The sequence below is a fragment of the Equus caballus genome, chromosome 7 (genome assembly GCF_041296265.1).
Source record: "Equus caballus isolate H_3958 breed thoroughbred chromosome 7, TB-T2T, whole genome shotgun sequence".
NCBI classification, from domain to species: Eukaryota; Metazoa; Chordata; class Mammalia; order Perissodactyla; family Equidae; genus Equus; species Equus caballus.
Window position 1 is genome coordinate 39,167,313 of NC_091690.1, and position 25,986 is coordinate 39,193,298.

General features: G+C 46.2%; 1 protein-coding gene across 8 annotated transcripts in view; it reads left to right on the forward strand.

The window, feature by feature from the left end:
• APLP2 (amyloid beta precursor like protein 2) overlaps positions 1–25,138 on the forward strand; it is a 74,282-nt gene extending 49,144 nt beyond the window's left edge. For 2 of the 8 annotated variants that reach the window (XM_070272972.1, XM_070272973.1), the window contains 14 exons: positions 644–840; positions 1,230–1,438; positions 2,617–2,784; positions 5,883–6,013; positions 7,534–7,608; positions 8,749–8,907; positions 9,767–9,895; positions 14,533–14,632; positions 16,220–16,372; positions 17,867–17,902; positions 21,308–21,393; positions 22,106–22,180; positions 22,549–22,704; positions 23,693–25,138. In XM_070272972.1, the coding sequence (XP_070129073.1) occupies positions 644–840; positions 1,230–1,438; positions 2,617–2,784; positions 5,883–6,013; positions 7,534–7,608; positions 8,749–8,907; positions 9,767–9,895; positions 14,533–14,632; positions 16,220–16,372; positions 17,867–17,902; positions 21,308–21,393; positions 22,106–22,180; positions 22,549–22,704; positions 23,693–23,794 (1,776 nt within the window). In that variant the 3' untranslated portion in view covers positions 23,795–25,138. The remainder of the gene's footprint in view (positions 1–643; positions 841–1,229; positions 1,439–2,616; positions 2,785–5,882; positions 6,014–7,533; positions 7,609–8,748; positions 8,908–9,766; positions 9,896–14,532; positions 14,633–16,219; positions 16,373–17,866; positions 17,903–21,307; positions 21,394–22,105; positions 22,181–22,548; positions 22,705–23,692) is intronic. The other 6 variants (XM_070272969.1, XM_070272974.1, XM_070272970.1 and 3 more) reach the window with 3 other exon arrangements.
• The last annotated feature ends 848 nt before the right edge of the window (positions 25,139–25,986 follow it).

The window sequence follows — 25,986 nt, forward strand, 5'->3', positions numbered from 1 at the left end:
TCCCTTTATCCTCTTGAAAGTTTACGATTACTTGTATCTTCTCAATTAAAAATATTTGGGAGAACAGTAGGTATTTTGTAGGAAAGTACAGTGTTGACAGTTCAGCCTCTAAAGTTAAGGATATTAAAAAGGTTGTTAAGCAAGGATGCTGTCAGCAGGACTCCCAGGAAGGCTGTGCTAAACCCCAAAGCCTGTGTGGAAATAGCCAAGTATAGAAAACATGGATCAGATGCCGTTTCAGTCTTGTAGTGGAGAGAAACCCTTTCTTAGGCTTGTCTTCTGTAGGTGAGTTAGTTCTCCAGTCAGTTGTCTGTCTTGGTCACATTCTGCATCGGCACCCTCTTCAGTGAGGAATGTAAATGATCGTTGACTACCTTTAACTGCTGTTGATAATTACTAGAAGAAAGTCTGTTTTCCTTAGTTCTCTTCCAGCTTTGGGCTTTCAGCATTTTTGGCTTAGATTCCTGTAAGTCTTGTTAAAATAATATCGTCACAGCTTTTTGACAAAATTTATGAGTCCATGAGAGAAAGCATTCCAACGTGGTTTGATAAGGATTTCTTTTGGATAAAGCTAGGGGTTGGGAGTACTTGACCAGGTTTACTGTGGAGTATGTTCTGATATTGGTGTACACGTTTCTTTTAGGCCTGTCTGACTCAGGGAATGACCTTATATAGCTACGGCATGCTGCTGCCCTGTGGGGTAGACCAGTTCCACGGCACTGAATATGTGTGCTGCCCTCAGACAAAGATCATTGAATCTACTGTGTCAAAAGAAGACGAGGAAGATGAGGAGGAGGAGGAGGGGGAGGATGAAGAGGAAGACTATGATATTTATAAAAGGTAAACTCTTGTCCTGAGCCTGTGAAATCGTTTTGCTGGTGGCTTGGATTGCTCATCCCTTACTTGTGGGTAGAGTGGGCATGCCCTTGTCATGCTGGAGGTGAGCCAGCTTGCATTCCATTCTAGCCGTAGTTGACCCCAGGAGGACCAGTGGCTTTCAGCTTTGTGTCGCCCAGCCACGCTGCTTGCTGCAGGTCAGTGCTGCCCCGGCTCGCTAACTCTTGCCTTTTGCTGCTGTAGCTGGGCTGAGGGCTTTAATGGTGCAGTTCAGTGCGAGTTGAGCTTATTTCCTGTCTCTGTTTTTGTGTTTCAAAATAGGGAAGAGAATCATTGTTGTGCTTTGTGTATTGGAATTGGTGTTAACCTTCCTTTTTTATTGTGACCTTTAGTGAATTTCCTACCGAAGCAGATTTGGAAGACTTCACAGAGGCAGCTGTGGATGTGGATGACGAGGATGAGGAAGAAGGGGAGGAAGTGGTGGAAGATCGTGATTACTACTACGACACCTTTAAAGGAGATGACTACAACGAGGAGAACCCAACTGAACCCAGCAGTGATGGGACTATTTCAGAAAAGGAAATTACTCACGATGTTAAAGGTAATGCAATGTCGAGCCGTGGCGTTAAAATCCGTATGGTAATCACTTACTTAGAATTTGGGGCTGCATTCATCACAGGTAAGTCACAGAGGAGAGGTGGTGCTTCTGTGTGCTGAAGGTGAAGGCAGCCCTCCAGTGTGCTGTGTGCTGGTGGCGCCATCATAGAAGTGGGCACCCAGGCCACTGCAGGGCTGGCAGTTGACACGTCCGGGAGGAGATGCAAAACTGAATCGCAGAACTGTCCTTTGCATTGTAAGGACTTAACTGGAGACAAGGGAGACAGCATGATCTACCGTTGGGCAGAGTTCCTCGACATTCAGCCTGGGGTGTTTTCTCTCCAGGGGGAGCCCCCCTCCTCAGTACTCCAAAGCCCCAACCTTCTAGGGTGGAAATAACTTTCTGGTTCTTCTCTTCCTGAGTATATGCCAATCTGTAGGCTGCCGTTTGCCCGCTAGAAAGATACTTGTAACTGGGAGGGTGGAATTTAATGACTTTCTACTGGTGAGGCATTAGGGCCAGCAGTTTTTTTTATCTTGCCAATTTTTTTAAAAAGTCAACAGTTTCAGAGCCATTTACTCACAGCCTCCTGCTGATTGTATATTTGAAGCCAGGTGACATCTGAAGAATTATTTAGGACCGACTGAGGGGAGTTACTTTGCGAGTCTAGACGTTTTTGATTCATCTTGGAGAACGTAAAAGTGTGCGCTTGTCCTTTCCAGGTGCTTACCTGGTGTTTTCTGTGGTTATCACCATGGAAACAGCCTTTTCCCCTGTGTCGTCTCCTTTGGTCCTTGACACCACCAGGATAGACAAGTCAGGCCAATATGTCCACCTAGCAGGCCAGGAATGTGAGGCCCGCGGAGCTGCGAGATAAGGCATTCCTCTGTGTCAGTCTGTACATCAGTCTAGACTCAAGGCAGTGCAAATAATATTTTAGTTCCTAAACATCTTTATTATATCAGAATGGAAAACGCCTGCATCCTCAGAAATGGCTGGCTCGAGTGGTGAGTTAGTTCACCAGGGCATTGAGGTTCTGTCCAGTCTTGGCCTTGGCTGAGGTTAGGTACGTCACCTGGTCCCTTCTCCTCGCCCGTCCCACCCCTTGCTGGTGTGTAGTGTTGTGAAGCCTTTGCAGCTGCTGCCTCTGTCCTGCTGACGTTCTGACCATTTTCACACAGCTGTCTGCTCCCAGGAGGCGATGACGGGGCCCTGCCGGGCCGTGATGCCTCGTTGGTACTTCGACCTCTCCAAGGGAAAGTGCGTGCGCTTTATATATGGCGGCTGCGGAGGCAACAGGAACAATTTTGAGTCTGAGGATTATTGTATGGCTGTGTGTAAAACGATGAGTAAGTCCCGCCGCGCTGGCTCTTTGCAGCAGCACCGTCCTGTCCAGCGTTCTGTCTCTTTCCGGGCCGTCCTCGTGACTGCATCTGTGTGGTGCTCCCTGCCAACTCAGGTGTTTGCTGTCGGTCGTTTCCCTCATCTTTGTGCTTTCTAGATCTAGGCTGTGCTTTCCTGTTGGCAGTTGTAAGCTCAGTTTCCATGTCTGTGCTCATGTGGGTCTGGTGGTGGTGGTGGTGGTGTGTTCCCTCCCTGGCACAGCGGGAGAGCCCGGGGGCTTGTTCTCTCCTGCCTTGCAGTCCGAGGCCCCCAGAGGCTTCTGTGTTGGCTGGGAAGGCAGCCTCGCCCTCAGCTCTCTGGTGGAGAGGCACAGGGTGGGTAAGCAGATTGGCTGAGTTCTGCACGTGCTCGTTTCTGGGCTTTGCCTCTCGTTCTTGTTTCTGAGCCACCCCGTCACCGGCCCCTGTGATGCATGGTGACTGAAGGGCTGCCCACTCTCCAAGAAGTGGCAATAGGGATACTTTGGGGAGACCAGAACAGTGAAATACCATGCTTGGTGCACTCTAGGGAGAGAGCTCTGCAGCCAAGTGGTAGTAACTCTTTTTCTCCAATATGCTGACAACACTGGACCATGTAGAACTTTAGAAAGTGAAGGAATTTTAGTTTATGTATTCTTTGATCACGAAGGAAATTCTGTGGTTCAGTTGAGTTGGGTTTACTTAGACATTGGTAGGAAAAGTTTTGCTTTTCTCTGTGGTTACCCTTTTGCCTTTTTAAGAGCCTTTTTCGCTTGCCTTGTAGTACTAACCCATGTGTTTGGAGAACCCGGAGGCCAGGCAGTCTTCTTGGTTCTGATTCTGTAAGTCACGAGAGGAAGGATTTGCTGCCTGCCCCTGGTGCTTGCTCTAAAGATATTTGGCTGAAGCTTCTGATGGTTTTTTCATTCAAATACTTGCTTGTCTGTCTTTCCTTGCTCCACCAAAAGATTTTCTAAATCTAAATATGATATAGTGTGTACTTTTCGTGCTTCCACTCCAGCTGCTGCTCTGTGGAAAGGCTGTTTTTATTTGAAATGATTGAAAAGGTGAAAAAAAATATGAGTCCTTAGGGAACTTTACAGGCAGAAACTTTTTTATTCAGGAAAGATGTAGATAGAGAAATTCTTGTGGTATTTCCTGCTTTGTGAAACTGCTTAAACTAAGGGACAACAAAACATTGTTTCAGCTTGAAGCTTGAGGAATCAGGGGTTGTTAAAAGATCTCACTTAACATGCAGGCGTCCTCCTAGACCTGAAGGTTCAGGCCGGTAGTGCTGTGGGACCGTGGAGTGACAGCTCTTGAGAGCATTGGTGGTGCGAGGGCTGCAGAACGGTCGATCCCTGTGACTTGCGGTGGGGAGACCTGCCCGGGAGAGGCAGCCTGCTCACGTGCTTGTGGCCTGGAGCACTTTGACGGCCTGGAAACATCACTGTTCCAGTGGTCAAGTTTGTGCCCCTCCTTAAAAGGGATGGAGGTGGACGAATATGCTGGCTTCGTGAGCTGATCATTTTCACATGGTCTGAAGGACGTGGTCCTGGCTCGGAGCCCAGCGGGTCTTCAGCACCATCCGCCTGGTCTGCTGCTGCGTTCCCCTTTTGTTCCCAGCGGCGGAGGCAGCTTGTGTTTTGTATTATCTTGATCCAGCTCAGTGATATGAACCATAGACTCCGTCTGCAACACATAAGCCTTTAAGCTGCAGGCGCGCAGTGCTGATGGCGACGTGCTTGTTGTCACGGATGGACTTCAGTGCCTTAAGTTCCCCCAGCTGAACCTTTGAGTGGCACGGGGAACATGGCTTGTGAAGCCGTGTATTCTATATAGCTAAGCTGAAATCAGCTGTTGAGATCCTATTTAAACTTGTGTAGGAGCCAAATATTCTTAGCAAAAATAGTTGTAGCTTTTAGGTTTAAAGCTGAATAAGAGGAGGTAAATAAATAAAAAGATGCTCTGACAGAAGAACTTTGGAGTAGCTGAGTAATCTGTAGTTAGATTCATCAGTTACATGGTTGTTTGAATGTTGTATTAAAGTTATGCAATTCTGGAAGTTAGATGAATCTGTTTCTGAATTTAAAATTGGTTGAATTTTGGCATTTGCTCTCCACTTAGCTCTGACAGTATGTCAGGATAGCAAGTTGTGCAAGCAGGGTACCTGTCGTTCTTCCCTAGCTTGGGAAGTCACGACTGCGCTGGGCTAATAAGTTTCCATGAGTGTTTCCTAAGAGGCTGACTAAACTTGTCACCTCAGTCCTTCCGTGAATGAGGCTACGCTCCACTGTGCAGATACTCACCTGCCTGGGGCCACCAAGAGCTGATTACGCTTGACTGGCAGCAAGCAGCGTTTGCCCTCATGCATCTGTTCTCTGGGTGTTGGCCTGCTAGGGCCAGTGAGTGTCGGGGATTGAACAGCCCAGGGTGTCTTCGCAGTCCGCGGTAAGTCCTTGTCCAGCGTCGCATCTGCATTTCTCCCTGTTATCTGGGGTGGAAGAGTCCTTCAAGGAGACGGAAGACTAAAATGTGGTGGCTGCAGGGGTTTGGACTTTCCCTGCCCAGTCTGTGTGCCAGAACATTCAGTGGAATCACCTCCCCAAAGTAAGTTCTGACCTCAGAATAGCCAGCAGAGCCCCACGTTCCTTTCAGAATGCAGACCTTGTGGAAGTGCCTCTGCCGGTCCGACCTCAGCCCTTGTCTCGGCTCAGATGCTGTCAGTGACAGCAAGCAGGGTAGCTGTGTTTTAGGTTTTAAGGTTTTAAGGTTTCAAGAACTGAGGGAAGGTATAGAAGAAGTGATTTCCTTTTCTGTCCTTGAAGTCCTAAGTAAAGACGCCTCGCTGGTGCCGCAGACACCAGGGGACATGGGCTCGCCTGGTGGGTCAATAGCACGTCAGGAAGGTGGACCCCTGTAATCTAACAGGGGAGTCTTGGCAGCAGGAGCACCCTGCGCTTTGGGGGGTGTGCGACCAACTCGTCCATTCTCAGCTCCTGAGCTTGGTCTTCTTCCTGGAGCACAGTGCGGTTTCCACTTGGGCCTGACTCCCAAAGAGAACTCCCTCTGTTACTTTGTTTCAGTTCCCCCAACTCCTCTGCCAACCAATGATGTCGATGTGTATTTCGAGACCTCTGCTGATGATAATGAGCATGCTCGCTTCCAGAAGGCCAAGGAACAGCTGGAAATTCGGCACCGCAACCGGATGGACAGGGTAAACCTCGGCGCTGCCCTGTCTCAGTGGGGTTTGGCTTTGGGTAACATGGTTTTCATGGTTGAAGGAAAGGGACCCCTTCTCCCTAGGCTGTCATGCTGTGTTAGGACAGGTGAGCTGTGAGTATAAGCAGCGCTGCCCCCTGGGCGTGACTAGGATCCGTCCTCAGTCGTCTCCCTGATAATGTCATTACCCTCTGAGTGCCTTTCACATTCCAGACTCCATGCTGGGCACGTTCTGTAACCATCTGGTTTGCTGCTGCTTTTTTTTTTTTTTTTTTTTTAAGATTGGCACCTCCGCTAACATCTGTTGCCAATCTTTTTTTTTTTCCTTCTCCCAAAAGCCCCCCAGTACATAGTTGTATATTCTAGTTGTAGGTCCTTCTGGTTGTGCTATGTGGGATGCCGCCTCAGCATGACCTGATGAGCGGTGCTACATCTGTGCCCAGTATGCAAACCAGTGAAACCCTGGGCTGCTGAAGTGGAGTGCGCAAACTCAATCACTTGGCCACGGGGCCAGCCCTTGCTCTTATTTATTTTATTTATTTATTTTTTTATGGAAGATTAGCCCTGAGCTAACATGTGCTGCCAGTCCTCCTTTTTTTTTTTTTTTTTTTTTGCTGAGGAAGACTGGCCCTGAGCCAGCATCCATGCCCATCTTTCTCTACTTTATATGTGGGACGCCTGGCACAGCATGGCTTGCCAAGCAGTGTGTACATCCGCACCTGGGATCTGAACTGGTGAACCCCAGGCTGCCGAAGCAGAACATGCAAACTTGACCACTGTGCCACTGGGCTGGCACCCCTTAGTCGTATTATTTTTCTTTGCCATTAACTAACTTAAAAAAAAATTATTTTAAAGAAGGGAACTTTATATCACAGGTGTAAATGGAGTGCTAGTTTCGTTTGCCAGTAGATGAGGGAACTGTAGAGAGACGTTAGGTGACAGCAAGCGTGGATGAATTCATTCTAGCTAGGTCGTGTGGCTGTGAGGGTTCTGAGTCTTGGGTGCTCTGTTTTCCTCAGAGGGTTGTAGGTGTTAGCGGAAGATGAGTTCTGCAGTGTGGTTTGTCTTAGGCTTCCTCAGAGGGCTGAAGAAGACTGCCAGGGGAGGTCCTGCTAGGTCCGAGCCACCTGCCCCATTGCCTGTGCTGGGCATTTGGGCCATGCTCGATGCTCTGTCTTAACCACGTTAGCTCTGAGAAGTAGGTATTAACTGCCCCCCCACCCCCATTCTTTTTGAGGAGGCTGAGGCAGAGTGACTTTTAAATAACTTGCTCAAGGTTATCTGACAGGGAGGTTGTGGGACTGAGGCTCCGTGTGGGGATTCTGGAGGCCTAGGACCTGCAGCCTCTTGTCATCGACAGGCTGAAATGGCCCTCAGCTCGCGAGGCATCAGACGACATGTTTCCTTTTGTCCGGTTTCCTACGTTCGATTCAGGGCCTGGCAGTATTTTTAGAGAGTAGGGGAATTGTTTCAGAGATGATTCTCTGGTTAAGGTGGGTTTGGCCTTTGTTCCAGGTAAAGAAGGAGTGGGAAGAGGCCGAACTTCAGGCGAAGAACCTCCCGAAAGCAGAGAGGCAGACTCTCATTCAGGTGAGATGTTCTCGGGGCAGAGCTCCAGCCTGACCCTTTGAAACAGGGTCAGGCCACCACACAGGAAACTGGAGCCTGATACCTCCTTTCAGTTGAGAGCTTATGTTACAAGGAAGTTTGAACTGACCGGCTTTTTTTCACTTCCCAGCTGGCATTCTCCAGAATCGCTCACCTCTGGTACTCGGAAACCAAACCCCAGCCAGTGCACACCGAACTCATGCCAGGCAGTAACCTTAGCTCGCTGCTGTCCTGGCACGGTCCTCGGTCCCCTTCATTCTTAGGCTGTGACTTGTTCAGCAGTACTGAAATCTTTTTTTGTAGACTTGTTGAAAAGTCAAAAGGCAGAAAATAAAGCTCTCGCATAGCAGTTCCTCTCTAACTCTATAAGCGTGTGAGCTCAGTCCTCGCGGCCCCTGCGTGCTCCTTGAAGAGTGTCCATGGGAACAGGGTGGCAGTTTACAGGTTTGGGTTTCATAACTTGGTTACATTTTAAGTCAGTATGTTTTTATGTTTCACTGAGATGTTTTCATCTCATGATGACGCTTCATTGGCACACCTTTGCTTTTTTTATCAATCACCTAGAAAATCTGAGAGTGTTAATTTCTACGTAGCCAATGCATCCTACACAGGGACAGTTTGTTCACAGCCTTAAACTGGACCTTTCAACCTGGCCAGGGGCCTCACAACCAGCTTTCCCTTCATGAGTTTGGTGTGAATGACTCAGCACAACCCACGCTATTACTGGCATGTGTTTTAAAGTATACCTCCTGTTGGTCTGTGGTCTCAGGATCTGGAAGTCAGTGCCTTGCTGCAGTGTGGGAAGGATAGCGTTCTTTTCTTGCAGGGCCTGTGGAGAGACCAGGCACTGGGCTTCTAGCTCTAGTCGTTTCAGTTACGGAAATGCTAAGGAGTCCTTGTGACACCCAGATTTACCGTGCCCTCATCAGAAGAGGAAGGTAGTCATCCCGACGGAAATCAGATATAACGTAGACTCAGATCCCAGCCTCGCTGCGCTCTGGACCTGTGACAGCTGGCACAGGCACTGGGCGCGGAGAAGCACAGCATTGCGGTCTACAGTTGTGTGCTTAGACTTCCTCCAGGCACCGTGAATTATGTGTTGTTCCTTCTTTCTTGGTTTAGCACTTCCAAGCTATGGTCAAAGCTTTGGAGAAGGAAGCAGCCAGTGAGAAGCAGCAGCTGGTGGAAACCCACCTGGCTCGAGTGGAGGCGATGCTGAACGACCGCCGCCGGATGGCTCTGGAGAACTACCTGGCGGCCTTGCAGTCTGACCCACCGCGGGTGAGTTGTGCGTGGAGCCGAGTCCCTGGTGAATTGGATCCTCAGCATTGCCTGCCCTAAAGTGTGTGTGTGGGACCAATTTATGACACACAGGTCAGTAAAAATTACTTTTTTATAATAGGTTCTGGCAAGTCTGGAGGTAAGAAACTAAGAGTAGGGAGGAAAAGGTATTATGTTCTCTAGTGTCTGCTTATGGAGACTTAGCATTACGTTTATGCCTGCGTGTGCCACCTGTGATAGGCAAGTATCTTACCGTAGAAAAGCATAACCTCAGGATGCTCGCTTAGTTGTCTCATTGCTGAATTTTTGTAGTAGCCTTTCTTTCAAAGAATAAAAACATGCCTTCCATGGACAAAGGCCTTGGAACTAGTTCTATTCTAAATAAGATTATGAAGAAAAGGATGAAGTAATTTATACTGAAACTCTTTGTGCTAGCTGTTTCAAACTTGTTTGTCCTTTAACTCGAACCTACCTTGTTTTGGGGCGTGGAAAGGAGGCTGTTTGTGTTCTTCTTAGGCAAGTAGTCTTTTCTGGTGACACAGGGACTGCCCAGCTTGTACTTAGGATGTCACATGCTGAGCTCGGGAAAGAGGACAGAGTGGAAGAGGACAGTGGGCTAGAAACCCTGGGAAATACTGTTTGTTAAGGAGCCAGTATAACTTTGGAACTTAGTTTTTGGTACTTTTACTTAGAAAGGCAGCTTCTTGTTACTTGGTAAGCTAGAAGCTTTTAAAAGTACTGCTTTCATTCTTGTGCCTCACTGAGCTTTACATTCGTAAGTGACTTTTTTAAGCTTTGTTTTCTGCCTCTTTTCAGTTCCCTAGTTTCTGGGTGTTAAAAGAACTGTCCTCTCTCGCAGCCTCATCGCATCCTCCAGGCTTTGCGGCGTTATGTCCGTGCTGAGAACAAGGATCGCCTGCATACCATCCGCCATTACCAGCACGTGTTGGCTGTCGACCCAGAGAAGGCGGCCCAGATGAAATCCCAGGTGTGCTAGACAAGGTGGCCGTGGCTGCGGGAATTTCCGATGGGGAGAGGCTGCTCTGACCCATGGTTGGAGAGCACTGACGGTCGCCCTTGTTACTAGTGCTCAGAAAATGATTTTCGATTTCCAGAGACATTAGGTACATGAGTTGGTTTTTGCGAAGGTACTCTATTAAATATCTTTTCCGTACTTTTTTATATTATGTACTTTCTGCTTAAAACAGTTTCTGAAAGTTTAGGAATACATGATTATGTTGAAGAGAGAAGTCAGTTTCTAAATTGTTTTTTATATCAGTTTATTTCTGATTTAGGGTATCACCAGAATTAATATTTGAAATCTTTTTCTAGACAGATACATCAAGTAGATCTTAAAAATTGGCGTCTTGGGTTGTGCGTTACAGTGTTTGTTTAGACAGACTGGTACGCTCCTGGGGTCTGACCCTGCTGAGTCCAGCTTTACTTTACAGGTGTTGATGGAGGTTTGTGTCTGGACCCGCTTTCTAATTTCAGTATTGTCTCTATATTAACTTGAGTTTTACTCTTCTATTCATTGAAAGTGAATGTGCCCACAAGATTGCTAGCTCCTTTTAAACCAGGAAATCTAGTAGTTGAGCCTGTTAGTTTTCCTGGAGGGCCTTATAGTGACGTAACTGATGTTTTATTTCCTCCCATGCTTTAAGTAGAGTGCTGTGCTGGTTGTGGGCACTCAGTGTACATGGGATGCACTGACAAGCATGAGTGCTTGCCCATCATCCCAGGAACCCCCCTCCCGGCCTCGTGCTGCATGTGTATTAGGATTGTAAAGTAATCTGTCCTCCTGGAGTATTGCAGCTAAGGTTATTGCTCCATTTCTTGAGCAGAAGTTTGTGTGCTGTCTGCCTCCTAATTCTGCAGTAGCCTCTGACAATACAAAGTTGACTCCCTGTCTCCCCCTGAGCAGTGCATGATCCAGTATAGAATTAATTATGTGAGCTATCGAGATGAGGAATCATTGTCTTTAAATACATAGAGTTCACTCTGTCATTTGGATGTTTGGGGGAATGAATGGACTCTGGCTCCTAGAGGGGGAAGAATGTAGAAAGGGGCTGGGGCTGGGATCCTAGGAGGCCTCTGGTAGGGCCTGGACCACCAGGCCTTGCTTTGAGCTGCTTGGAGTAGAGAAGGAGAAAAGGCCAGGCGTCCTAGAGTAGCTCCCAGGAAGCTTAGGTCGGAAGTGCCTGCCTCTTGACAGGGGTTAGATTTTTCAGGTCTACTTGATTTTATAAAAAATGTTGTTTTGGGGACCAGCCCAGTGGTGTACTGCTTAAATTTGCATGTCAGTGGCCCCAGGTTTGTGGGTTCAGATCCTGGGCATGGACCTACACACCACACCGCTCATCCAGCCATGCCATGGCAGCATCCCACATATAAAATAGAGGAAGATTGACACAGATGTTAGCTCAACGACAATCTTCCTTACCAAAAAAAAAAAATTTTTTTTCAAATTTTTTGTGGAAAAACTAGACTATTGTGTAGTATTTTACAGAAAAATAGCCTGTTGTATGTGGTGAGGGTGGAAGGAAAGGCATAAAAACGTGTCAAGGACATGATCACAAATAAAGTTATCTGCCTACAAATTAATTTAATTCAAAAATAAACCTGTTAATGTAGCTTAATGGTATAAAACAAGGCACTGAAAATGCCTAGATGAGGGGGCCGGCCCTGTGGCTGAGTGGTTAAGTTCATGTGCTCTGCTGCATCGGCCCAGGGTTTTGCCGGTTTGGATCCTGGGCGCGGACGTGGCACCACTCGTCAGGCCGTGCTGAGACGGTGTCCCACATAGCACAGCCAGAAGGACCCACAACTAAAATATACAACTATGTACTGGGGGAATTTGGGGAGAAGAAGAGGAGGAAAAAAAAAGAAGATTGGCAACAGATGTTAGCTCAAGTGCCAATCTTTAGAGGAATAAAAATGCCTAGATGAGTTCACTTACTCCATAAACATACGAGTTTGGTCCAAGCCTTTCTATTAATTATTAATAATCCTTGATTAGTATATTAAATTGACAACTAGGGAATGAGTTACCTGCCAGCAAGATCAAAGTGCCACACCAAGTGACAGGGGAAGCAGAACCCTCCCTCCCTAGAAAATCCTGGGGGAAACCCAGCTCTGCTGTGTGATACTTACTGTCTGCTCTAAGCCGTTAATTCTCCTGAAGCTTGGCTGCTGAATTACGTTAACCTTCTGCCTGTTCCCTTTCTGTTAGCTAAACTCGAGGAAACCGTGAGTATAGTCAGGCTGTTACGACCAGTGTGTATTTGGTTTGGGGTGTGAGTGGTGTGGTGCTGTCACTCTCCTCCTGTAGCCCAGGGCTCACTTTCATAAAGACACAGATGTCCAGCATTCCGCCCGTGGCTCTTGTCCTCCTGTGTGTCTGTGAACCATCTTCTCTCAAATGCCTCCGTGATTCATCTGAAGAAGCATAACGGTTTCAACACATGCTAAGTCTGTGGGTGGTACCCCTTTTTTTTCCATTTGCATTTTTTCTCTAAGGCTCTCACTCTTGTGCTTTCCCCTCAATTTAGTTGATTGAAAGAATGGCAAATGTAAAATTAAATTGTTCCATCCTTGCTTTTAAAGGTCAGAGAGACATCAATCTACAATCAAAGCATCTTTCCCTTTGACTTGTTTTCCATTTGACCCTTTATGTTAATAATGGCTTCAAGCCCACGTAATTAATCCACTGGCTTAGAGCACCCTCTTTAGGAAAAGCGTGGTATGGCAGGTGTAACCAGGCAGGGAAAACCTTCTCGAATAGCTTGTGTGAGCTCCAGCCACAAGCCTCACCACGTCATTGGGTGATCTTAGCCCAAATTACCCTTCATTTCCGCTCTGTAAAGCTTTGAGAGTAAGTGACCAGTTTTATGACTTGTTTGGTTTTGTTTTGATGAAGAACTTTGGAACTTTTGCGTTAAGAGAAGGTAGTGAGCTATGGAAGACAGACAATCGGTAAGTCTTCCTGCATCACCTCTTAAAATCAAATTTATTTATACCTCAGCATAAATTTTTTGAAGAATAGCTAAATTAGTTACATAGGAATAAACTAGTTCTGTTATTTAGCATGATAATAATTTCAAGCAACTGCTTTACTAAGAAAAATCTGTAGATGGTCCCCTCTCCCCCCAAATCTACTTTTTAGCCAGTGATTTCATTCTCTTTTTACCCCATCTAATCTGACCAGTGGTAAAAATTAACACTTTCACTCAGGAAAACCTTGTTGAGTGTCTGGCCTTGTACAAATTAGGGTTCTTTTTTTTTTTTTTTTTTTTTTGATTTTTTATTGCGTTAATGATAAGTTACAATCTTGTGAAATTTCATTTGTACATTATTGTCTGTCAGTTGTGTTGTACGTGCAACCCTTCATCCTTTGTGCCCACCCCCCACCTCACCTCTCCCCTGGTAGCCACTAATCTGTTCTCTTTGTCCACATGTTTAAATTCCTCATATGAGTGCAGTCATACAGTGATTGTCCTTCTCTATCTGGCTTATTTCACTTAACATAATTCCCTCAAGGTCCATCCATGTTGTTGCAAATGGGACGATTTTGTTCTTTTTTTATGGCTGAGTAGTATTCCATTGTGTATATATATATATATATATATATATATCTCTCTCTCATATCTTCTTTATCCAATCATCTGTTGATGGGCACTTAGATTGCTTCCACATCTTGGCTATTGTAAATGCTGCAGTGAACATTGGGGTGCATGGGACTTTTGGAATTGCTGACTTCAAGCTCTTTGGATAGATACCCAGTAGTGGGATAGCTGGATCATATGGTAGTTCTATTTTTAATTTTTTGAGGACTCTCCATACTGTTTTCCATAGTGGTTGCACCAGTTTGCATTACCACCAGCAGTGTATGAGGGTTCCTTTTTCTCCACAATCTCTCCAACATTTGTTACTATTTGTTTTAGTTATTTTTGTCATTCTAATGGGTGTGAGGTGATATCTTCGTGTAGTTTCGATTTGTATTTCCCTGATTTAGGAAAAGCCTGGTAACGATCAGCGATGATGAACATCTTTTCATGTGCCTATTGGCTGTCTGTATATCTTCTTTGGAGAAATGTCTGTTCATGTCTCCTGCCCATTTTTTGATCAGGTGGTTTAATTTTTTGTTGTTGAGTTGTGTGAGTTCTTTTTATATTATGGATATTAAGCCTTTGTCGGATGTATTACTTGCAAATATTTTTTCCCAGTTAGTGGGTTGTCTTTTTGTTTCGATCCTCTTTTCCCTTGCCTTGAACAAATTAGGGTTCTTTTTAACTCATTCAGTATAGTTGATAAGTGCCTCATAGGAAAATCAAAGCAATAACTCGCCAGTGAAAACTTTTTAGTTAAATTTTCTTTTACCCTGGAGTACTGTCTGTGGATAAATTCTCAGATCACCAAGGGGTGTCACACACAGTCTGAACACAGTCTTATACTTCAGTGGTCAGTAAATATGATGTGGGGAGTCACGCGTTCCCTCTGGTCAGCTGCTTTGCTGGACTCTAGAGAATAGACATTTTCAGCTGGTCTTTGCAGAAGTGTGTGTGGATGTCCCTCCTGGCCCGGCTGTTTTGGTGACAAGGCCTCTCCACCATTCTGTCCTTCCAGGTGATGACACATCTCCATGTGATTGAGGAAAGAAGGAACCAGAGCCTCTCCCTGCTCTACAAAGTACCTTATGTAGCCCAAGAGATCCAAGAGGAGATTGGTGGGTGCTGCCTGTGTTTGTATCGAGGGCAGGTGGGACTTCTTGCTAAGGCTCGGGAGTGACGGCAAACAGGACAAGCGAGGCCACGAAGCTGGCATTAGCACGCCATGGTTTTAGAAGTCTGGACTTCACTGGAGCTTACGTGGCAGGGTCAAGTCCTGGCTGTGAGCCACAGAGCCTTGAGTTTCATTGACCTTCACTCTGTTACCGGAAGAAAAACCTGGGGTGTGAAATTGCAAGGGAATGAGGGTGTCTCCTGTTACCCTTTTTCCTTTCATTACTGATGTGTTTCAAGGCACCTATGTTACACACATCCTCACGTCATTTCCCTCTTCTGGTCTTTATCTTTTTTATTTACTCAACAAATATTTATTGTGTACACTGTGTGTCACAGAGTAAAATGGTACATGAGTAGACAGTATCTCCTGGAGCCTGGTTATAGTAGGGGAGAAACAGACAGGAAAACAGCTGTCAGGCCATGTTGAGTGCTGTGGAGGGAGGTGGAACTGGGGATGGAAGGGTGGAGAGTGGCTAGTGGTCAGGGAGGCCGTCTCGGGGACAGTAACCTGAGATCCAATGCTAAGAAGGGGCTGTCCACGCAGAGACCACAAGGGGAAGAACATTGTTAGCATAGGAAATGACTATTGCAGAGACCTGAAGTTTAAATCAAGCGGGCACGTTTGAGTAGATCAGGGTCGCTAGAGCATAGGGAGAAATGAGCCACAGAAGTAGGCAGAGGCCAAATTGTTAAGAGATTTTAGCAAAATCTGGAAGTTTGGACTTTATTCTATGATAATGGAAAGCCATTAGAGGGTTTTAAACCTAGTGAGTGGCTAGATCTGGATTATGCTTTAAAAAAGAAAGGAAATTAAAAAAAGAAAATTACTTGGCTGTTAGGTGGAGAATTGATTAAAATTGGAAACCTCCCAGGAAGTGATTGTAACAATTCAGGAGAGAGATGATGGTTGTGTGCCCTGAGATGGTAATGGAGGAAATGAAGATTTCGATGAGGATGGTCTTCAGGCTATTTTCAGAGGAAGGGTGACAGGACGTGCTGATGCCTTGGATGGGGGCGGTGAGGGGGAGGGGAGCATCAAAGATAATGCGCAGGTTTTCATTGTGAGCGACTGAGTGGATGGTGGCACCAAGTTTTAATGAGGTAGAGTGTTCTCTTTATACATATCAAAATAGAAATTGCTGTTGGGCACTAAGTGCTGGTGTAAGGTAGGCCATTAGATGAGCCAGAAGTTGGGGCAGTAGATACAAGATACAGATTTGGGAGTCATGTTATGTGGATGGTATTTAATACTGTGCCGCTGGATGAAGCCACTTAACCAAGGTGAGTCGATAGAGAAGAGAGGGGTGCCAGGGGTGGAGCCCCGGGTTCTACAGTGCTGCAGAATTGGGAGGGTGTTTCAGGTGGGAGGGAGGGGGTCGTTGACTGCCTTGTGAGCTGGTGGGGGCGCTCCCCTCGGCAGATCTCACGTTCTATAATGGCACACATTAGCTTTGTCCAGACTGTTGGTCCTGTGCCTAGAAACTAGATCCTTCTGAAGACCTGGTTCCCTGCCCTATCTGTCTTGTCAGATGAGCTACTTCAAGAACAGCGTGCAGACATGGACCAGTTCACTGCCTCGCTTTCAGAGACGCCCGTGGACGTCCGGGTGAGCTCTGAAGAGAGTGACGAGATCCCGCCGTTCCGCCCCTTCCATCCCTTCCCATCCCTCCCCGGGGATGAAGGTGTGTATGATTGACAGCACAACTTCTTGGCGGTGGCGTGAGGGAGGGAAGAGTGCAGTTAGAAGACTGAAGTCAGATTTTTGACCCTGAGTTGTGTTGGGGAGGCTGTGCTCCTGGGAACAGTCAGGAGTAGGGCAAGGCAGACTCGGTTCCTTGAGCACCTACCGTGTGCAGCAGATCGTTGGTTTCAGGGTCACCCTGAGGTTAGTGATATTTCTCCCATTTTAGAGACAGTGTGCTCAAAACCCACTGTTTTTCCTGGTCCTACCAGCTGCTCCAGTGTGGAAGGCACTTTGCAGTTTAGATAGCACTTTCCTGTTACATTGTGTCATTATCTTTTCGTAACAATTGTGGAAGGTGGGGAATGGGGAGGCTAAAGAGGTGACTTGCTCAAGGTCACACCTCTGCTGCTACGTGGGGACAAGAAGCTATGTCCGTCTGACTCCCAGTCAGGCGTGCCTGCTTCTTTCCCTTGCTGGTTCTTGATGTCTAAAAGGATCTCTAAGAGCTGTGGGTCTGCATCAGAAATAAACAAGCTGCTGAGACTGATGCCTTCAGGCCGGGTGTGGAATCGGATTCTATTTATTTGTCTGCTGCTGTTGCTGCTGCTGATGGTGGTGGTGATAAAAATAGTGGCCACAGCTATAGAGTTCTTATCATAGGCCAGCTTTAGCTAAGCATCGTGCATGGATGCTCTCATTTAATCCTCAAAATAACCCTCTAAGGTACATACTGGAAGTGTCCCCATTTGGGGATTCCAAGGTTTAGAGAGGTTAAGTGTCTGCCCAGGGTCTCGTAGCTTCTAGGTGGGGAGTAAGGATTTGAAGCCAAGCCGATATGGTCCTGCAGTCCTAGGTACGGTCACTTCCCTCTGACCAGAGATAGTAGTGCTGGAGTGGAGGCCGGAGGACGACGCCGAGTAGGGAGGAAGGGGGACATCCCACTTGGCCTTCAGACTTGTAAGCTGGTCATCTCAGAGGTACCAGCTCAGTGAACTTGAGCCTCCAACAGTACAACCACCTGAGAAAGGAGCCGGATAAATAAAGAGGTCACTGCGTTCCAGAAACTTGCTCTTAACCAGTCCCACAGCTCCCTGGGGCTGCGGGCTGGCCATGCGCACACAGCTTGTTTGGGGGATGGGCATCTTGGGCGTACCTGAGCTAGTACCGTGTCTCCTTTTCAGGAAACCACAATCTATACTAACTTCTGTTTTTGTTATTTTCTAAGAAAAATATCTGTGAGCTAAGTGAAATAATTTGGGAATCTCATAGAATTTCCCCCAACAGACCCCCTTCTTTCTCTCCTACCTTCCGCGTATTTGCTGTGGATCTAACTGTTGGTTTGTTTATGGGATATTTCAGGCATGGTTTTTAAGGAGGAATACTTTTTGTTCACATTATAGAGAAATTCTAAGATAGGAATTTTGAAAGAAGCCGTTTTCTTTCTTAATCTCCTTTTGTGCTGTTTTGTTTTCATTGTTTTCCTTTCTGCTAGACACTCAACCGGAGTTGTACCGCCCAATGAGAAAAGGTTGGTTTGTCACAGATGTTCCCGTGAGACCTTCATTCTGTCTCCACTTGCCCCGTGTGTTGGAAGTTCCATGTTCTGTTTCATTCCATCACCTGGTTTTTCCACCTCATTTCTTCAGACGTGGCTGTGAGTGGAGCCAGAGTGGCCCTCTCTCCAGCACCTAGAACCCAGTGTCAGTGGTACTGGATGCGAGGTGGCCGTCCTGAGCTTTCCTTCTTGGTGTCCAGAGAATACAGAGTAGCCTGAGTAGCTTTTTCATAAATCCTTTTAATCTGGGTAGACTTTTAAAAGTATATCCAATTTAAGCAGTTTGGTTGCAAATTGCTGGTGTATATAAGTGTAGAAGAAACGCTTAATTTACAGTCAGGTGGAGAGTCATTTTCTTTTGCTCCTTTTCTTTTCTCTGCTGTTCCCACCTACATCCTTTTCCTTTCTCTTTAGCTGCCCCTTGCCCTCTGTCTGTGCCCACCTGTCTGTTGCCAGTTGTCTCGTGTTCCCTCTGTTACAGCATTCCTCAAAACGCAGTGGAAGCTGCTGATGAAACAGCGTGGGTCAAGCGAACGCTCGCTGTACTGAGTCTCCAGGTTTCAGGAAAAGTTAATACTCTGTAACACTGTGCATACTTCATCTCATTTTTTTTTTTTAAATATGTTTATTTATTTATTTATTTTTTTTTTTTAAAGATTTTATTTTTCCTTTTTCTCCCCAAAGCCCCCCAGCACATAGTTGTATATTCTTCGTTGTGGTCCTAGTTGTGGCATGTGGGACGCTGCCTCAGCGTGGTTCGATGAGCAGTGCCATGTCCGCGCCCAGGATTCGAACCAACGAAACACTGGGCCGCCTGCAGCGGAGCACGCGAACTTAACCACTCGGCCACGGGGCCAGCCCCCATACTTCATCTCATTTAAGCCACCCAGAACAACTGTAGTGGGATTTTTAGCTTCCCTCTATGGATTAGGCCATTGAAGGAGCCTTAGAGTTCACATGATTGGCTCAAAGGCATGAGTTTAAGAAGTGGAGGACTTGGAGTTTGGACCCAGCTCCCTCTGTCTTCAAAGCCCATGCTGTTTGTGTAACAAAATGCCAGTGTCAGGGCCAGCCCGGTGGCGCAGTGTTTGAGTTCACATGCTCTGCTTCGGTGGCTCGGGTTTGCTGGTTTGGATCCCGGGCACAGACCTGCACACCGCTTATCAAGACATGCTGTGGCAGGCATCCCACATGTAAAATAGAGGAAGGTGGGCACAGATGTTAGCTCAGGGCCCATCTTCCTCAAAAAAAAATATAAATAAATAAAAATTAAAAATAAATAAAATAAACAGCCACCATCGGCCGCCGACTCTCCCTGTTTGTTGAGTGGTCCACAGGCTCCAGGGTCATTGTAATAAGTTGAAATGTTCTGTGTGCTTTACGAGCCCACTCTGACTTTGGCAGATGGTTGTGGATGGACGAATGGTGTCCTCGCGGAGAATGTGGTGCTGGTCTTTGTGCCACAGGTCGTTCTCAGAACATGAGAGTGTGATTTGAATCCTCTGAAAATCACTTATGTGTAAGTGCTGTGTTTTATTCTACTTGGGTGTGCCTTTTCATCGCTGTGTTGACATTCCTCCAAACAGCACATCTTAGATGTTTTTAAATAAAGATGAATTCTCCTAAAAGTTTAACTGTTTTTTGCCATCATACTTCAGCTATTGTTAGTTGGAATAACTTAAACATTAACTTTTGGTCTCTTGAATTCTCTTGTTTATGCATTCTATAAAACCAAAATGGTTTGGGTCAATGTTTAACAAACACGTGGTTATACCACCAAAAAAGTACTAGTCAGACTGGACTAGTCAGACTTTACGTTGGTTGCTTCAATGTCACATAATTTTTCGAAGATGATCCTGTCCTGTGACCTCAACGATTCTGAGGAGGAGAGAGGGAAAGTGGTGGAAGGAGCTCAGAATAGAATCAGAATTTCTTAGGCTTGATCACAGGCGTCCTCGCCAAGGCAGTGCCTTTCCAGAGCCGTCTTTCTCGAATAGTTGAGTGTGGTATTGCTGTTTCATTGGTGTTTTGAGACTACAAAAGCCAGCCCTGGTTTACCTTACCCTAGAATCAAGTTGGGAAATTCTTCTTTAAAATGAAAGCTTTAGAAAAAAATGGCATCATCTTTGGCTGTGTTCTGATGAGTTAATGCTTTAGCTGGCCTGCAAACTCAGCACGTGCAGTAGCTGTCCCTAATTGCTCCGTGTCGAGATCGAGGCTAGTTGTGAGCTGGAAAGCTTTGCTGTGGCTGGGCGGTCTGCCTTTGGTGGTCCAGGGACAGCAGCTTTGCATATGCTCATGCTTGCATCTTACTCACTTGTAGGTGGTCACCTTAGAATGCCAAGTATGCCATCAGCTTGATCTGCTTGTAAAAGGTTCCAATCATAGACACTTATGTAGAACTGTATATATTATTATTAATAAGAAACTCTTAGGATAGTTAGAAATCACATGCTTTGGAGCTAAAAATAAAGAAGGTTGCTCCTCATTTTCCTCTCCTTGGATATGCTGAGTTTAGTCACACTGCGTCTTTGGATACCGTCATTTGGAGTGCCACGCACAAGTGACATTGACTTAGGCCATGTTGACCTTAACAAGAGAAGTCTTGCTATTCTTGCTTCATTTATAGAAAAGTACCTTACACCCTGGTGTTTGAATTCTCCCTGTTTATGGAATGCTTCCTTCCTGTTCATTGTCTGATAACCATCGGAGAGGTGACCATCAATGATCTAGGCCCAGAGAGGGTTACAGCCTGGTGGGAAACACCAAAGAAAATCAATAATTACAAACAGTGATTTTAAGTGCTGTAACCTGGGAATGTCTCCCAAGAGGAGCTGCAGCTTGAAGGACAAATAAGAAGGCTTCAAGGTCATGGAGGCTTTTTCAGGCAGCAAGAATTGCCTGAGGCATAAAATACGATGCTTGAGACAGACTTGCACATCCATTGGTGGTAGGACAGTCCCTCCATTCAGAGGGAGCTCAGGGAGTTGAAGGAGCAAGTCGCAGGGTAACACCTGCTTGGTCACGTCACGTAGGGTATTACAGGTTTTCCATGCTGGAATGCCTTTGGACTCGGCTTCTGTTCATCTTACAATAAACTTTGTCTTCTGGAGGCTTGCCTTCCATTTTTCCAAGTTGGATACAAGTAAGCACTCTCTCCTTCTTCATTATACCCATCAATCCTCTGAAAAAGACCTATATCATTCATCCTTATAGAGCACAGTGCATCTTCCAACATGTGAACCAAGTAGCATATTGAGAGGCGGGGGGGCACTCAGGGAGGGCTCCCTGGCCCTCAGGAGAGGGTTTGCTGCTGCTGTGAGCTTGGCATGACACCAGCCCATCATGGACACTCAGCTGTGACCTCTCTCCGTGCAGGATCTGGAGTCGGGGAGCAGGACCGAGCACTGATAGGCGCTGAGGAGAAGGTGATTAACAGTAAGAATAAGGTGGATGAAAATATGGTGAGTCGTTTCTTTCTTCTGCCTTGCCCTGTTTTAAGAGTGAGCGGTATTGTTTTTGATGCTTTCTGGATGAACCTTGATGTGTTCGTTTTCCATATGGTAGAAGGTGGGTGAGCTCCAGCTGCTCCCACAGATTTGCTATATTGTTTAGCGTCTGGGTATGAGGAGGAATAAAGCGTTATTTTTCAGCGGTAGCTCATCTCTTGCTAGACCATAGAAAAATATATTTGCAACTAAAGCTGTGAATAAAATATGAGAAGCCATTTTCAAGTGAGTAGAGATTTAATAACTTCAAAGTGGAATAGAGTTGGTTTTGGTTCTTATACTGCCTTAGGTTTATACCTCCTGTTAATTATTATTCTAGCATTTTCTATCACATATTTCTGGATTGTCCTCAACTAAGTTTGATACTTAAACATGACTTCTTGGTACTGTGTCCTGAAGTGTCTCTCCACGACAGTTACCTAAAGGAAAACACAGGTGAAAGCCTTTAAATGACCATCTGTGATACAGTAATCTTACTTCCACACCTGCCCCTTCACTTAGGGGCTTGGTGAGTGCAACTAGAAGAAAGTGGCAGAACTGACTGGGTACTGGGTGTCCATCAGGTACCTGCTTCCCTCCACCACATAGGAAAGGGAGTAGAAAGAAGCAGTTCATTTATGCTGGCTCTCCCCTTCCACCTGGTGCTGACATCTTCCTACTGTTCCAGGCCATCGATGAGACTCTGGATGTTAAGGAGATGATCTTCAATGCTGAGAGAGTCGGAGGTCTCGAGGAAGAGCCGGTATGTGTTCAGCATCAGAACCTAATGCTGGGTTTCATTCAATCTCGGCTATTTCTCTTTCCCACCTTCTCAGTTCAAGTGCAAAGTAGGAGAGATGCCTGGAGTCTTAAGTTGTAAAAGTCTCTCATTCCCGTTTTTCCATACTTTTGGATAAGAAAGCTAAAATTAGAATCTCCATGGAGATTGGAAGAGGTCAGGGTTCTCTGCATTCGGATGGTCACCTGGAAGCAGGACCTGGGAGCTCCCTCAGGCTAGAGACACTACTCCAAGGAGCGGCCCTCATCGAGCTGCTCTTGCCTTGGCTGCCGTCTTTCACACTGTGCTGATGGTCACTGGGACTCTGTTGCACATCTGCTCTGTGATTTTAGGAATCCGTGGGGCCCCTGCGGGAGGACTTCAGTCTAAGCAGCAGTGCGCTCATTGGCCTGCTGGTCATTGCCGTGGCCATCGCTACAGTCATAGTCATCAGCCTGGTGGTGCTGAGGAAGAGACAGTATGGCACCATCAGCCATGGGATCGTGGAGGTGAGTAGTTGGGCTTTCTTGCACCTCGGCCCCTGAGCTGGCGAGGGTTTGCTCTGCGCGCTCAGGAGCTTCATGGAATTCAACCGTCCTAGCTTCTTGGGTACTGCACATCAATTGAATTACTCTCTGGGTTGTTAGTCACGTTTTGGAACTTGGCCTCAAGTGAAATAGTGACTTAGGTTGATCCTATCATAAAGGGCTGTTGCCAACTTTTAACATTAATTCGGGCTTTGTCTGTAAATGTGAGGAGGTCATAAGAGCATTTTATGCTGTAGAGGGTGAAAACTGTTTTCTCAGATTATTTTCTTGGTATTTCCTTTTTTCAGGTATGTTATTTGAGAATGATGGTCTGTGAATACTCTTCTTTTTTAACGGGGAAAAAAGCATCAGGAAATAGAGCCAAAGCTGGCTGTTCCTGTTCCATCTTCTGCTGATTTAATTTGAACTTCTTGCCACTCGTGCTTCAGTGGGTGGCAGGAATGTCCGGAGTCTTTTGATTCTGTAAAATGAGTATAATAAGGAATATAATATGCTCCAGAAAAAGAGTTCAGATGCATGGCTTAGTTGTTTCGTTTCTTCTCTTGCTGGTCACTGACCTAGCTGTTGAACTGCAGAGCGGGAGAAGACCCTGGCGGTCAGCTGGTCCCACTCCTGGTTACATAGGGATCGCTCGCCTAGGCTGTCCCAAGTGGCAGATGGTAGAACTGAGACTTGCTTGTTGCCGTGATGCTGGATTTCACTTCACTGTTTTCTCCCACTTGGACTAAGTTTTCAGGACTGGCTCTCAGAAGCATTGCCTCTTTGACCCCCTTCTCTCTCCTCCTCCTGTGTCCTCACCACCAGCTCTTGTTAGGTCCACCCAGTGGAGACTGGATACTAGGCTGGTTTTGGTCCCCAGGGGATTTCTCAGCATGCAGCTTGGGGCTTCTGATACCCTGTGCAGTTCTCCTGCGGTTCCCGCACTGGTCCTCCATCTCTGTTCCTCCAGGTTGACCCTATGCTCACCCCAGAAGAGCGTCACCTGAACAAGATGCAGAATCATGGTTACGAAAACCCGACCTACAAATACCTAGAGCAGATGCAGATTTAAGGGGAGAGAGCACGTGGCCCCCCGGGTGGAGCGCGGTGGTGCAGGCGGGCCGGAAGAGGTCCAGCGTTTTGGATCGACTACTGACGAACAGTTACTTCCAGAGGATTTCATCTTACATTCAGACCTCCTGGATCGTTAAGACTATAAAGTACTACTGTAGAATCACAATTTCCATTCTTTTAAATGGGTGAAAAAATGTTAATATAACAATATATGATATATAAACCTTAAATGAAATGAAAAAAGTGATCTATTTGCAGATATTTGACTGATGTAGTTTTCTTTTTTAAACTTAATCAGAAATCCCACTTCTATTGTATTGTCTCTCACATGCTCTATATAAATGGGAAATGTTGATTTTCAATGATAGACTGTGTATGCAGGCTGTGTGTTCCAGTTGCCTTGTGTAAATCAACTCTTTAAGGCTCATTCACTGTCGTGGTTTTTATTAAAATAAAACGAAGAAGGCAGTGTTCCCTGTTTGAATGAGCTTTCACAAAGTCGCAGAGAAGCTGAAGGAAGCAGGGAGCTGTAGCTGACCGTCGAAGCACAGCATGATGCCCCTCACGATTATCTTCAAAGCACCAGTTTCTTGGAAGTCTGGTGTTCCCACTCCTGGCTCCCCGGGGGGCTCCACACAAGTCCTGTCACTGAGGAGGTTAAAAACATTTGAGTTCCAGCATCTTCCAGTGAGCCCTGTGTATACAGATTGGGGCGTTCACTACTGCTTTCCTTCTAAATCGAGTTCTTCCACAGAAATTAGCCTGCAGTGTGTATATGATGTCCTTCCATGTCCGCCGTTTCCTTGCTGTAGCCTTGTACTACTCACCTCCCTCCCAAGTAACGTCCACATGTGCTGTTTTCCTCTTTGGATGATGCCCCCCGAAGCTGCTGATCCTCCCGTCCCGGTGCGCTCTGACTTCTCTGCCTCCCTCTCCTCCCCAGCCTCTTGTGTGCCCACTCAGAGACCGCAGGGGTGGGCGGCCAGTGGCGGGAGGGAACGCGGAGCTCTGCGTTGATGTGGAAGGAGGGTGCTGCAGTTGTACATGAAGTGATCTGTAGACACGTGGACAGCGCGAAGGTTCCGTTTCCTTCACGTGAGTCTTTGTGATGCTTGTAGAGTTGATGTTGATGCTCACAGCTTTCTCTTTCTTTATTCTGAAGGTTCTGGTAACCTGTGGTGTATTTGTTTCTATTTCCCTGTGACTTTTTTTGTCTTCCTCCCCTTTACCCTATCCATGTCTCTTCCCACTATGCACAGGTAAACTTCGCCTACAAACTCCTCAATCTGATCTGTGGAGAATGTACAGAGTTTAAACACGTAAATAAATACTGTAACTTCCACCAGGACTCCTTGTCTCATTGGCGGCCTTGGTCGTGGATGGTCGTAACCCCCCGCTTCGGGAAGAGCTGCTGGCAGAGGCGCGCATTAGCTTGCTCACCCAGTGGAGCTCTTGGGCTAAAATTCCATTTTTCATTTAAAAAATAAGAGGGAAATGGCCTTCAACCTGAAGGCCCATGTCTTATTGATCTCAGAGAAATATTCTTTCATTATTTCTTTAGTGATTTCCTCCACTGTATTTTATGTTTTCTAGAATTCTAATTGGTTAAACCTTGGACCTCCCAGATTGCTTCTTTTTATTTATAGTTTTCTATTTATATAGTTTTATTTCATAATCTGGGTGATTGCCTGGCCTTTATCTTCTAGCCTTTCTAGTGAATTTTGTAATTATATATATATTTTAAAGATTTTATGTTTTTCCTTTTTCTCCCCAAAGCCCCCCAGTACATAGTTGTATATTCTTCATTGTGGGTCCTTCTAGTTGTGGCATGTGGGATGCTGCCTCAGCGTGGTTTGGTGAGCAGTGCCATGTCCACGCCCAGGATTCGAACCAATGAAACACTGGGCCGCCTGCAGCGGAGCGAGCAAACTTAACCACTCGGCCACGGGGCCAGCCCCTGTAATTATATTTTTAAATTTCATAAGAGCTGCTTGCTTTATCTTACTGTTTCTTTTAAAATCCTTTCTTTTTATGATGACAAATCTACCAGAGTTTATGCATTAGAATTTCGAGGGGGCCAGCCCGGTGGTGCAGTGGTTAAGTTTGCACGTTCTGCTTCGGCAACTCAGGATTCGCTGGTTCAGATCCTGGGTGCAGACCTATGCACCGCTCATCAGGCCATGCTGTGGC